The sequence below is a fragment of the Histomonas meleagridis genome, assembly GCF_020186115.1.
Source record: "Histomonas meleagridis strain 2922-C6/04-10x chromosome Unknown contig_1, whole genome shotgun sequence".
NCBI lineage: Eukaryota > Parabasalia > Tritrichomonadida > Dientamoebidae > Histomonas > Histomonas meleagridis.
In genome coordinates this window covers 832,336-846,653 of record NW_027150746.1, presented here as the reverse complement: position 1 = coordinate 846,653, position 14,318 = coordinate 832,336, and the positions used below count along the sequence as shown (strand labels likewise).

The 14,318-nt window shown below is 29.0% G+C and overlaps 4 protein-coding genes across 4 annotated transcripts; 2 read left to right on the top strand and 2 right to left on the bottom strand.

Moving 5' to 3' along the window:
* Positions 1-28: 28 nt before the first annotated feature.
* On the top strand, positions 29-1,355 carry GO595_000229 (Metalloenzyme superfamily protein; the record flags this gene model as incomplete). Its single annotated transcript, XM_067915179.1, has 2 exons — positions 29-196; positions 324-1,355. 2 exons carry the CDS (start codon positions 29-31, stop codon positions 1,353-1,355), a joined length of 1,200 nt encoding a protein of 399 aa, XP_067779684.1.
* Positions 1,356-1,620: 265 nt separating this feature from the next.
* On the bottom strand, positions 1,621-3,030 carry GO595_000228 (uncharacterized protein; the record flags this gene model as incomplete). Its single annotated transcript, XM_067915168.1, has 1 exon — positions 1,621-3,030. The coding sequence occupies one exon, from the start codon at positions 3,028-3,030 to the stop codon at positions 1,621-1,623; it is 1,410 nt and encodes a 469-aa protein (XP_067779683.1).
* Positions 3,031-7,242: 4,212 nt separating this feature from the next.
* Positions 7,243-7,560, top strand: GO595_000227 (uncharacterized protein; the record flags this gene model as incomplete). Its single annotated transcript, XM_067915157.1, has 1 exon — positions 7,243-7,560. The coding sequence occupies one exon, from the start codon at positions 7,243-7,245 to the stop codon at positions 7,558-7,560; it is 318 nt and encodes a 105-aa protein (XP_067779682.1).
* Positions 7,561-7,794: 234 nt separating this feature from the next.
* On the bottom strand, positions 7,795-9,122 carry GO595_000226 (Metalloenzyme superfamily protein; the record flags this gene model as incomplete). The annotated part of the gene is made up of 2 exons (XM_067915146.1): positions 7,795-8,406; positions 8,502-9,122. The coding sequence occupies 2 exons, from the start codon at positions 9,120-9,122 to the stop codon at positions 7,795-7,797; spliced, it is 1,233 nt and encodes a 410-aa protein (XP_067779681.1).
* Between the last annotated feature and the right edge of the window lie 5,196 nt (positions 9,123-14,318).

Genomic DNA, 14,318 nt, shown 5'->3' with positions numbered 1-14,318 from the left:
AAAACAATTTTTCAACATTAAATAAGTTATGCAACAGCAACAACGAAAGCCAGCGAAAATTCTTCTTATAATTTTAGATGGACTTGGAGATACTACACAAGAAATTGAAGGCCGTCAAGGGACATGTTTAGAACTTAGTCGACATCCAACGTTTGATTCTTTTACACGCACAGGTTTAGTTGGATTGATGGATTCAGTATCACCAGGGTTACCATGTGGTAGTGACACAGCACATTTATCGTTATTTGGTTATCCACCTTTTACTTATTATAACGGTCGAGGAGCATTTGAAGCATTAGGAGGAGGTATGCCTATGGAACCAGGGGACATTGCATTTAAATCCAATTTTTCTACTATGTATGGAGATGATCGTTCGATATCGTCGTTGTGATCGACATTTTGAAGTTGAAGGTCCAATATTATGTCAATATTTAGATGGAGTTAAGATTCCAGAATTTCCTGAAGTACAAGTTTCCATCGCTTATGCCACAGAACATCGTTGTGCAGTTCGAATTCGTGCTCCTAACATGAGTGATCACATTACAGGCACTGATCCAATTCATGACAATTTACCATTACTTCGATCAGAGCCATTAGATGATGATCCGAAGTCATTTTATACTTCTAATATTGTTAATAAGTTATCTGATGTTTTACGGGAGAAACTTAATTCACATGAAATCAACAAGAAACGTATTGAAGAAGGGAAAGAACCAGCGAATGTTATTTTGCTTCGTGGTCCAGGGATGCGTATGAATGTTGAAACATTTGAAAAGCGACATCAAGTTCGTACATTTTTGATAGCGCCGACAGCCATCATTGCCGGCTTAGGGATCAGCGTTGGTTTACCCATTGTTAAAGTCGACGGAGCGACCGGTGACATGGACAGTAACTACAAAGCTAAATCCAAATCAGCGAGTGATCATATTATTAGTGAAGAATATGATATGGGTATTGTTCACATTAAAGGTACAGACGACGCTGCGCACGACGGGAAACCGAATAAGAAAGTTGAACTTATTGAACGAGCTGACGAAGCCATTGGAGAACTCATTAAGACATTAAGTGCATATGAAGTTGAACACGACGAACGCTTTATCATTGGTGTTGTTGCAGATCACACGACGTCGTCGAAGTGGCTTGACCACACATTCGAACCTATTCCAGTTTGTTTTACAGAAATCTCTAAAGCAGCAGAAGCGTTGGGATATCAGCACAAGCGTAACGAGACACCGTACATTCCATCAGATCATATTGAAAGTTATAACGAAATTACTGCCGCGCGTGGAAGTTTAGGACGCTTTTGTGGATCGAAACTTATGGAACTTTTATTGAAATTGTCCGGAAGGAAATGAAATGAAACAAAAGCATGAATGAATAAACAAATAAATTCCATATTTTATGTAAACATCTGTAAGGGGAAATTCAGTAATCACAACATAAAGATTAAATACATTTCCTCATGCATTATTTATCTCAAATGTAGAGCTTCAAACTTATCGTGACACTTTTTCTTGAATGAATTTATTTAATGAAATTTCAATGGGATATTGTCAGAAAAACCAAAAAAGTTGAATCAAGGATATCGTTTATACGATCTGTGAGAAGACATACGACAAGCTAGCAGCCGAACCGTAAAAGAATGCCGCAATCAGGGAGTGCCACGGTGCAAAGGATGCTATATAATTTTAATGTTTTGACACCATCAGGATCTTCCTCAATTTTTATTTTTTCTTCTTCTTCTTTGCTATCATTTCCCTCAGGGTCATATTGTCCAGCCACAACTGTTATATCTTCGTTATTAAGTTCTTCATCATCAAGTTGGTTATCTTCATTTTCTCCTTCATTCTTACCATCTATAATATCTTTTTCTTCACTCATGAAATCGAACACGAAGAATGTATACATATAACCTATTACAGGCAAACATGCAATGACAAACAGAAGGTAAAGGACATTCTTACTAAATGTGATGTTAGGATCTGAATTTTCATATCCAATTGTTAATGAATTAGAAGCTATCAAAACGAAGGCTTCTATTATATCTTTCACATTATCAGATACTGCAGAGTGTGGTCTACAAATCCCAAGAACTACAACCCAAACGCATTCAATTACAAGACACCCTATTGGAATGTCAAACCCACCAACGACTGCATAAACAATTTGGTGTGCAGTCGATGCTAACTCGAACCAACGCCAATTTTTACTTTTATAATCCTCAGCGATACTTTCATGTCCACCTAAAATGAGGCAAACTTTTGTAGCGAAAGGAAAAGTTGAAATAGATATCACCAAATTTAACATTTTCTTGGCAACAAAAAGGATATTATCTTTACAATATGCCACTACATTAATTATTACTGACAAAACTATTATTATTGCATAACATATACAAGCCACTATGGTTAAATTTGTTTTCACACTATAAATAGGTGCAGCTATTATATGAAATATAAATAGTCCCATTATCACCGATGAAAACACTTGAATTGGAGTAATATGTGGTAATACAGTTGCGTTTGTCATTGATATAATTAGGAAAAACCCAGGGAAGCCAAATATCATGAAGAAGAATATTAATTTACTTTCACATTTTCCAAGTGCATAAACTAATCCTCCAGCCGCTAACACGCCAATACCGACATAAACGAAAATCATGAAATTAAATGAAATTCCGGCGCCTATTAATGCTAATGCTGCAGCGCCTGGAACATTAACAAATGAACCTGAAACACCACGACATGTATTAATGACAAAGAAAAGTTGAAATAAAGTCCACGCCATTGAATATAAAACAAAATTGTCGACGTTTGACATTTGTTCAATTGGCGTAAATTGACTTTTAATTACTTCTATAAGGTTATAAGCCCATGAAAATAGTTGAATGGATGACTCACTTACTTTAGAACGAAAGATTTTAGTTGCCGCCATTCTTTGGAATGTTTGAATAACTGATATAGTTTCTTCAAGAAGTGATTTTGATTCCTTAAACAGGCCAAAGATTTGACCTAATGCTTCTATCAACATATTTCGTAATGATGATAAATTGAAAGAATTATTTCAAAGGATTTAATAACATCGTTGAAATTTCTTAACAACCGAATTCGATTCAAACAACTCTCTGACAAGTGTCACAATTTCAATTAAATTGTAACGTATTTTAATTCAAATGGTTTCTCAAATCAAATATTCGTAACGACAATTTCAATTGAATTGTAACGTATTTTAATTCAAATGGTTTCTCGAATCAGGTTTTCCTATCAAAAAGTTTATAACGACATCACCTACATCATTTTCAGAACAAAATTTAACTACAATATTTCATTAGTTTTTTTTTTTTTTTTTATTTATTAAATCTTGCAGAAAAGAGAAACCTTAACAATGCAAGAATGTGTGGAATATTTCCATTCCTTTCATTTCGACTTCCCAATCATGTTTACATTCGCATATAGTAACTATAATCATAGTAATTAATAAAATGACGAATGTAACGAAATAAGCTAAAAAGAAAACACTATCACCACCACCAGCGTCATCAGTATATAAAATTGGATTATTACCCGATGATACGATTGACTGTCTTGGGCCAACTGGTTTATATAAGTTATAAGGATTTTGAACATTTTCGTATGTGCCGCAACCTAAAACAAATACATTTGAATGATTTATGTTTGTGTTTTTCACTTCGATTTTATATTTTGTTTCTCTTTCTACATCTGCTTTTGACATATCGAAACCAAAAACATTGTCTTTGTTTGTGAATGGTCCGTATTCTTATGTTTTATCATTGATTGGGATTTGAATTAATATTTCGAAATCATCAACCCAATTACAGAATGAGACTTCTGCAAATCTTGGAACATTAAAAATTGCACTATCGCTTGGTAATATTGATGTAATGATTGGGCATTCATGCGAACTAATGTAATCTATTTGTTTAATGGACAACAGAAAGCAAAGAAACATCTGTCGACGGTTTTAACGAAATAGTCAAAATTGAGATGAAATCCAACTTTTTGAGACAAATACAATTCGTTTGAGATTAAAATTTGAATTTGTGATATAATTCCGTCAAACCATTTTTAAACAATGGTCATTCTTTTTCTCATTCAACTTACCTCCGAAATTACTGTTAAAGATTTAAATGATTATAATTACGAATATCATTCAGGCACAGATCAATTTCTTCAATTTGATACCTTTGCAAAGTTTATAATGTATTCTGACCGAATTACAATCATTGATAATAATTATACTGCTAATGTTTTGCCTGGAAACTATTCTTATTTTAGTGAATTTACATTATCTATTTGCGGTAATAACTTTGAAGGTGTTTACTTCGAAAATCAAAACCAAAATCAAGAAACACTATCAGAACAAATCAATTCTATAACAAAAGGTATAAGTCGTTCATGTACATTCATTAAAAACATAACATTTACAAATTATATCATAACACAACAAATTCCATATCATTTACCATTATTTATCAATGTCATTTTAGTTAATAGTGTTCCACCATTTCCATTACGTATTTCAGAAACATCTTCTTTAACATCAAATACATTAAATCCTATTAACATTAGTAATATAATAACATTTGTAGATACATCTGAACTTTTTATTTATGGGAATTTCATTACTCAAAATTTTGTTCTTGCTGATGATATGAATTTTCATTTTAATGAATCTTCTTCTTCTTTTTTAATCGAATCTGCAAACTTTAAGAATGTAACGAAATATGATTCATCAATACATTATCATACAATAAATAATTATAACGGTAAATTAATAATAAAAAATTTAACAATTATTGGAAATAAAGAAACTCATAAAATTGAAATATATGGGAATCCAATAATTGAACAAATTTTTCATTCTTGTTTTTATAATAACACGAACCCTTGTGGTATAACAACAACAAATTTAAATAATAAAATTTTATATTTACATAACATGACAAAAAAAGGCGATAAAATTCCTATAAATAAAAATTGCCCTTTAATAACAAATGAAAAAGAAGTCGAAATGTATCCAAATGCTGTCGAAAACATGACAATTGAATCGTTTTGCTTGAATCGCACGTACTGGGCGCTCGTGCCGTCGGACACACCAGAGACCGAAATAATTATCGTAATCGAAAAAAACGATTTCACTACGTTTTTGATTGCTGTTGGAGTGGTGCTGGCAGTGGTTTTCATTTCTTTCGGTGCAATTTGCTTTTGTAGGTGTAAAAAATTGTGCTGCTGCAGACCAATTAAAGTAAAAAATGATTAATGATGCTGAACAATGTTTTTGTGAACTCATGTCAGATTTTGAAGCCGTTAATTATTCAATTGAGCTTTTTGATGGCTTTTCACAGCATTTTTGAATCAAAATATACAATAAATCATTCAAATGTATTTGTTTTAGGTTGCGGCACATACGAAAATGTTCAAAATCCTTATAACTTATATAAACCAGTTGGCCCAAGACAGTCAATCGTATCATCGGGTAATAATCCAATTTTATATACTGATGACGCTGGTGGTGGTGATAGTGTTTTCTTTTTAGCTTATTTCGTTACATTCGTCATTTTATTAATTACTATGATTATAGTTACTATATGCGAATGTAAACATGATTGGGAAGTCGAAATGAAAGGAATGGAAATATTCCACACATTCTTGCATTGTTAAGGTTTCTCTTTTCTGCAAGATTTAATAAATAAAACTAATGAAATATTGTAGTTAAATTTTGTTCTGAAAATGATGTAGGTGATGTCGTTATAAACTTTTTGATAGGAAAACCTGATTCGAGAAACCATTTGAATTAAAATACGTTACAATTCAATTGAAATTGTCGTTACGAATATTTGATTTGAGAAACCATTTGAATTAAAATACGTTACAATTTAATTGAAATTGTGACACTTGTCAGAGAGTTGTTTGAATCGAATTCGGTTGTTAAGAAATTTCAACGATGTTATTAAATCCTTTGAAATAATTCTTTCAATTTATCATCATTACGAAATATGTTGATAGAAGCATTAGGTCAAATCTTTGGCCTGTTTAAGGAATCAAAATCACTTCTTGAAGAAACTATATCAGTTATTCAAACATTCCAAAGAATGGCGGCAACTAAAATCTTTCGTTCTAAAGTAAGTGAGTCATCCATTCAACTATTTTCATGGGCTTATAACCTTATAGAAGTAATTAAAAGTCAATTTACGCCAATTGAACAAATGTCAAACGTCGACAATTTTGTTTTATATTCAATGGCGTGGACTTTATTTCAACTTTTCTTTGTCATTAATACATGTCGTGGTGTTTCAGGTTCATTTGTTAATGTTCCAGGCGCTGCAGCATTAGCATTAATAGGCGCCGGAATTTCATTTAATTTCATGATTTTCGTTTATGTCGGTATTGGCGTGTTAGCGGCTGGAGGATTAGTTTATGCACTTGGAAAATGTGAAAGTAAATTAATATTCTTCTTCATGATATTTGGCTTCCCTGGGTTTTTCCCTAATTATATCAATGACAAACGCAACTGTATTACCACATATTACTCCAATTCAAGTGTTTTCATCGGTGATAATGGGACTATTTATATTTCATATAATAGCTGCACCTATTTATAGTGTGAAAACAAATTTAACCATAGTGGCTTGTATATGTTATGCAATAATAATAGTTTTGTCAGTAATAATTAATGTAGTGGCATATTGTAAAGATAATATCCTTTTTGTTGCCAAGAAAATGTTAAATTTGGTGATATCTATTTCAAATTATTTGTTGATACCAACAACTGAACTCTTCTTGGATGTAATACAATCATCATATGGATTATATTGGCCAGTAGTTTCATTTTATGCAATTTTTAATGTCGCTTTTCCTTTCGCTACAAAAGTTTGCCTCATTTTAGGTGGACATGAAAGTATCGCTGAGGATTATAAAAGTAAAAATTGGCGTTGGTTCGAGTTAGCATCGACTGCACACCAAATTGTTTATGCAGTCGTTGGTGGGTTTGACATTCCAATAGGGTGTCTTGTAATTGAATGCGTTTGGGTTGTAGTTCTTGGGATTTGTAGACCACACTCTGCAGTATCTGATAATGTGAAAGATATAATAGAAGCCTTCGTTTTGATAGCTTCTAATTCATTAACAATTGGATATGAAAATTCAGATCCCTAACATCACATTTAGTAAGAATGTCCTTTACCTTCTGTTTGTCATTGCATGTTTGCCTGTAATAGGTTATATGTATACATTCTTCGTGTTCGATTTCATGAGTGAAGAAAAAGATATTATAGATGGTAAGAATGAAGGAGAAAATGAAGATAACCAACTTGATGATGAAGAACTTAATAACGAAGATATAACAGTTGTGGCTGGACAATATGACCCTGAGGGAAATGATAGCAAAGAAGAAGAAGAAAAAATAAAAATTGAGGAAGATCCTGATGGTGTCAAAACATTAAAATTATATAGCATCCTTTGCACCGTGGCACTCCCGATTGCGGCATTCTTTTACGGTTCGGCTGCTAGCTTGTCGTATGTCTTCTCACAGATCGTATAAACGATATCCTTGATTCAACTTTTTTGGTTTTTCTGACAATATCCCATTGAAATTTCATTAAATAAATTCATTCAAGAAAAAGTGTCACGATAAGTTTGAAGCTCTACATTTGAGATAAATAATGCATGAGGAAATGTATTTAATCTTTATGTTGTGATTACTGAATTTCCCCTTACAGATGTTTACATAAAATATGGAATTTATTTGTTTATTCATTCATGCTTTTGTTTCATTTCATTTCCTTCCGGACAATTTCAATAAAAGTTCCATAAGTTTCGATCCACAAAAGCGTCCTAAACTTCCACGCGCGGCAGTAATTTCGTTATAACTTTCAATATGATCTGATGGAATGTACGGTGTCTCGTTACGCTTGTGCTGATATCCCAACGCTTCTGCTGCTTTAGAGATTTCTGTAAAACAAACTGGAATAGGTTCGAATGTGTGGTCAAGCCACTTCGACGACGTCGTGTGATCTGCAACAACACCAATGATAAAGCGTTCGTCGTGTTCAACTTCATATGCACTTAATGTCTTAATGAGTTCTCCAATGGCTTCGTCAGCTCGTTCAATAAGTTCAACTTTCTTATTCGGTTTCCCGTCGTGCGCAGCGTCGTCTGTACCTTTAATGTGAACAATACCCATATCATATTCTTCACTAATAATATGATCACTCGCTGATTTGGATTTAGCTTTGTAGTTACTGTCCATGTCACCGGTCGCTCCGTCGACTTTAACAATGGGTAAACCAACGCTGATCCCTAAGCCGGCAATGATGGCTGTCGGCGCTATCAAAAATGTACGAACTTGATGTCGCTTTTCAAATGTTTCAACATTCATACGCATCCCCTGGACCACGAAGCAAAAATAACATTCGCTGGTTCTTTCCCTTCTTCAATACGTTTCTTGTTGATTTCATGTGAATTAAGTTTCTCCCGTAAAACATCAGATAACTTATTAACAATATTAGAAGTATAAAATGACTTCGGATCATCATCTAATGGCTCTGATCGAAGTAATGGTAAATTGTCATGAATTGGATCAGTGCCTGTAATGTGATCACTCATGTTAGGAGCACGAATTCGAACTGCACAACGATGTTCTGTGGCATAAGCGATGGAAACTTGTACTTCAGGAAATTCTGGAATCTTAACTCCATCTAAATATTGACATAATATTGGACCTTCAACTTCAAAATGTCGATCACAACGACGATATCGAACGACATCTCCATACATAGTAGAAAAATTGGATTTAAATGCAATGTCCCCTGGTTCCATAGGCATACCTCCTCCTAATGCTTCAAATGCTCCTCGACCGTTATAATAAGTAAAAGGTGGATAACCAAATAACGATAAATGTGCTGTGTCACTACCACATGGTAACCCTGGTGATACTGAATCCATCAATCCAACTAAACCTGTGCGTGTAAAAGAATCAAACGTTGGATGTCGACTAAGTTCTAAACATGTCCCTTGACGGCCTTCAATTTCTTGTGTAGTATCTCCAAGTCCATCTAAAATTATAAGAAGAATTTTCGCTGGCTTTCGTTGTTGCTGTTGCATAACTTATTTAATGTTGAAAAATTGTTTTGTAAATAACCGAACACTTAACTTCTTTCAATTCAATCGTTTCTTTACTTTATCTCGGTGACGGTTATTTCTTCGTTGTTCAATTCAATTCACTCGTCAGATTTCGATTTACTCTTTATGCATTTATTAGACTTATTTTCAAATTTATGATGGTGTTAAGGAATGTAAATAAAAATTTGAAGATAATTATATCTATGATTTTTTTTGATATGTATTTTCACCACATTTCAAACACTTTCTCGAGATATGATAAAAATAAGTAATGAGATATTGATTCAATCATTATTTTTATTTCTATTTCATTTTATTATAAAACAATGTTTATTGAATAAAAATTTACAAAATTTTACGTTTTAATAATGTTTATATATTACCATGAAAATATTTTAGTATCATTTTTCATCTCAAAATTTATGGCTTATATTATTTATTATGATAATCATTGTGATTCTTTGTACTTCTGTATTTCAAGAACTATTAAAATGTGGTGCTTTTTATTTGCAATCATAAGCGCTGTTTCAAATGTTTCGTTTAATCCCCAAATATTAATTTTATGTATTAAATATTTAAAAGATGTTTTGTGATCAAAAAAGATATATTTTTTGCATTGATATCAATCCCTTTTTGTTTAAGAAGAATTTGTACAATCGATAAATGTCCATTTTTACATGCAACCATAAGTGATGTATTAAATATTTATTAGAATCACCAAAATTCATTTTGAAATTCGTAATTATTAAATGATATTTTAATGATAATGTTGAAATATTTTGTGAATTAATATCAATATTTTCTTGTTCAAGAAGTAATTTAAATATTTTATCAAAACTTTTCCATGATGCTATAAAAAGTATTGTTTTATATATTTTAATTAAATTCCAAATATTATTTTTTAAAATATTATGATTAAAAAAAATATTAAATAATACAAATTATTATTTTTATAATTGATATCAATTCCTTTTTGTTCAAGAAGAATTTTAACAATTTCTATATTCCCTTTAAGTACTGCATAAATAAGTGCCGTTTCAAATAAATTTAATTATTTCCAAATATTATTTTGAAATATCATTTAGTATAATTAAATTTTATATATAATTAATAAATATCTTTAGCATTAATATCAATTTCTTTTTTGTTCAATAAGTATTTTCACTATATCATAATGATTATACTTACATGAAATCATTAATGCTGTTTCAAATGATTTAGTTAATCTCCAAATAAAATTTTATATTATAAATTTATTGAAATAAATATTAAATAATAAAAAAAAAATCATTTTTATTATTGATATCAATTCCTTTTTGTTCAAGAAGAATTTTAACAATTTCTGTATTTCCTTTAAATACTGCATAAATAAGTGCTGTTTCAAATAATTTGCTTAACTTTCAAATATTATTTTGAAATATCATTTTATTATAATAAAGAAACATCTTTGGCATTAATATCTATTTGTTTTTGATCAAGAAGTAGTTTAACAATATTATAATGATTATAGTCACATACAATCATTAATGCTGTCGTAAATAATTCATATAATTTCCAAATATAAAAATGAAAAAATGTTTTATTTAAATAAATGTTATTTATAACAAATAAATATTCTTAGAATTAATATCAATTTTATCTTGTTCAAGAAGTTCTTTAACAATATTATATTGATTATATTTACATCCGATCATAAATGCTGTCTCAAATTTTTATATTAATTTCCAAATATTGTTTTGAAACATCATTTTTATTAAAACAAATTTTAAATAAAAGAATTTCATATTTTTAATATTAATATCAATTGTTTTATATTCAAGAATTTTTTTCAAAAATTGAATATTTCCTTTTTGTGACGCTATCATTAATGCTGTTTCAAATATTTATAAGAATTTCCAATTATTATGAAGAAATATTATTACATTAAAAGAAAAATTATATAAAAGAAATTCATGTTTTGAATATTAAAATCAATTTTATTTTGTTCAACAAGAAAGTTAAATATTCCTTTACGATTATCTTTAATTATTTGCATAAGTGATGTATTAAATATTAAACTTAATCCCCAATGTTTATTTTGAAATTTTATATTATTCAATGAAATTTTAAAATAATATAAGAAATATCTTGTAAATTAATATCAATTCCTTCTTGTGATAGAATTAATTTCATGATTTCAAGTTTTTGATATTGATATAATTTCATGAAATTGAATTTGTTTTTTCTTTTAAGATATAACTTAATCAAAATTATATTATCATTCATGATTAACTTTCGAATTATTCGATTGTTTATTTTGAGCCCTTCTCTTTCAAAAAATAGTAAAATTTCATAATTATTATAGAAAATACTTTTATAACTCATTTCATTTAAATTATATTGACTTAAAATGTTATTATCATAAAGATATTTAAAAATATCATTTCGATGAAACTCAATTGATGTTTCATATGCATCTTCAAATGATGAATGATTTTGTTCACATAAATGAATGATTTCAAGATTTCCACCTGCAATTGCATATTTTCCTGTGTTTTTTAATTTTGCACCATTCAATAATAAATATTTAAAACATTCAATTGAGCCAAAAAATGCTGCATAATTAATTAATGGAATATTTTCTTTGTTAATAAATGAAAATCTTTCATAAACTGATGGTTTAATCATTTGATTAAAATTAAAATTATTTTGTGATGTTATTTCTTGAAGTTTTTCTATTTCATCATTTCGAATAATTTTTGAGATTTCATTCGGATTAACTCCTTCTAAAATTAATTGATTATGAATTTCATTATCATTATTTGAAACTTCTTTATAAATAGGGAAATCTTGTTCTTGAATCATTTTTGTTTTAATGTATTTTTGTTGAATCATCTTTTCAAGAAGATAATAAGATTCATTCGAATGTATATTTAGAAGTATTTCTGATAATATTTCAAAAAATTCCTTTGTCATTTCGTTTTATTTGTTTTATTTGATCTTGAAGAAGATTTAAATATTGAAAATATATTTCTTCTTGATTCATTCTTGATAAAAAAGCAGAATATATTAATCTACAAATCATTTTATTAAAAGAAAATGTATATTCTGAATCAATTAAAGAAATCGTCGTTTTGACTGAAGTTTTTATATTCGTTTCATTTAATGAAAATATTGTTTTATATAACAAAAAAGATTGTTGTCTTTCAATTTCATTTTGCAAGAATTCAGTGTCTACTATTTGAAGATGAGTTGGATTGTTTATCATAAAAGAAATTAGATTAACGGTTTCAAATACTTTTCTGTGATGCTCTATCGTACCATTTTTTCATAACTTTACGTGGTGGCCGTTATTGTTTCGCCAAACACACACTTGCAAATTGGCAATAAAAAATCAGATTGATGAAAGATTAGAATTATAATTGATATTATTGAATATTTTAACATTTTTTTAATTACTCAAATTGTATTTATTTTATTGATTTAGGTAATTTTTTATTTACCCAAAGTACAATATTTTGCTTTAATTTCTTGTCGGTTTGCCATGGTTTCTGTTGTTGTTATTGCCCGCAAAAATTTTTTTGAATCATAGATTTTGACTAGGTCTGTCCGACGGAATAAACGATTCCCTTAAATATTTTGATGTAGAATTGTGTTAGAAAGTTTTTTAGGATAGCCTGATCAGTAGTATTGACTGTGCATATAAATTAATAATTAAAAGGAATTCTGGAAAGAGGATCGTTCGTTGACTGTTTTAATAATTTGAAACAGCACTTTATATATCAATTAGAAATAATAAAATAACTTTAAGATAAAGAAGGAATTGATGTTAATCCAAAATTTATTATTTTGAATATTTTATAATATGTTTTAATAATTTGGAATGTACTTTTAATTGGCGATAATAATAAGCTTACTTTTATTATTTTATTTTATGAAATATGGCATTTTCATTTTTGCTTGATAAATTCAACTTTTTCACTGGTTTATACTCTCAAATTTTAATTCAAATTTGAATTGGTATATCCGTTATTAATATTTTCCACATGAGGCCAAATGAACTTTGCAAATGGGAAACATTTATATCAATAAATCAAGCAATTTTTAGTTTGAATGAAGAGAATTCCTCTAAATCTTTAAATTTAATAGTCAACAAATTTGATAAAATCCATCCTTTATCTTATGATTTAATTATTATTCAAATGATATATTATTCCTTTGTGATTAAAAATAATAAAGTGGATTTATTTTTAAATATTATAAAAGAAATAAGAACATTTGAAGAGAATAATCAAATCAAATCGAATATATTTGATATATTTGGGCGATTTCTTAATAATAAACATACATATGAATCATTTTATCTTCTTGAAGCTATGATTGAACATAATTTTCTTGAACCAAACATTGTAAAAAAACAACAAGAGTGCTTATTTTGGGCATCATGTGTCTAAAGATAAAGAATCAATCGGTTTAAGGAAACATTTATTTGTACATGTCTTACCAAATTATGAAGAACTTTCAAAGAATGATTGGGAATTACATAAGAAATTAATCAGAGAAGGACATAATCCAAATGAAATAGCAAAAAATAATTAGAAATGATGAAATAGAAAAACTTCAAGAAATATCATCACAAACAAATTTTGATTTTAATCAATTTATTGTTCCATCACTTTATGAAATGTGTTCTTTAGTTAATAAAGGAAATGTTAGATTAATTGATTATGCAGCATTTTTTGGGATCAATTCAATGTTTTAAATATTTACTTATGAATGGTGCAAAAGTAATAAACACAGGTAAATATGCAGTTGCAGGTGGAAATCTTGAAGTCATTCATTTATGTGAACAAAATCATTCATCATTTGAAGATGCATATGAAGCAGCAATTGAGTTCCATCGAAATGATATCTTTAAATATATTTATGAAAATAAATTAAAAGAAATTAATAATTTAGAAGAATTAGGAAAGCTTTGTATTTTATATCATAATTATGAAATATTTTCATTTTTAGTTAAAGAAGGAATGAAAACCAATGATGATATTATTAATGAAGCAGCAATTATTGGAAATATTTTTTTAGTTGAATATTTTCTAAAAGAGCATGCAATTCCTCATGACACATTGGTATTTTCATCTGGATCAGGAAATATTGAACTTGTTAAATACGTTTTAAAACAAGAAGGAATTGATATTA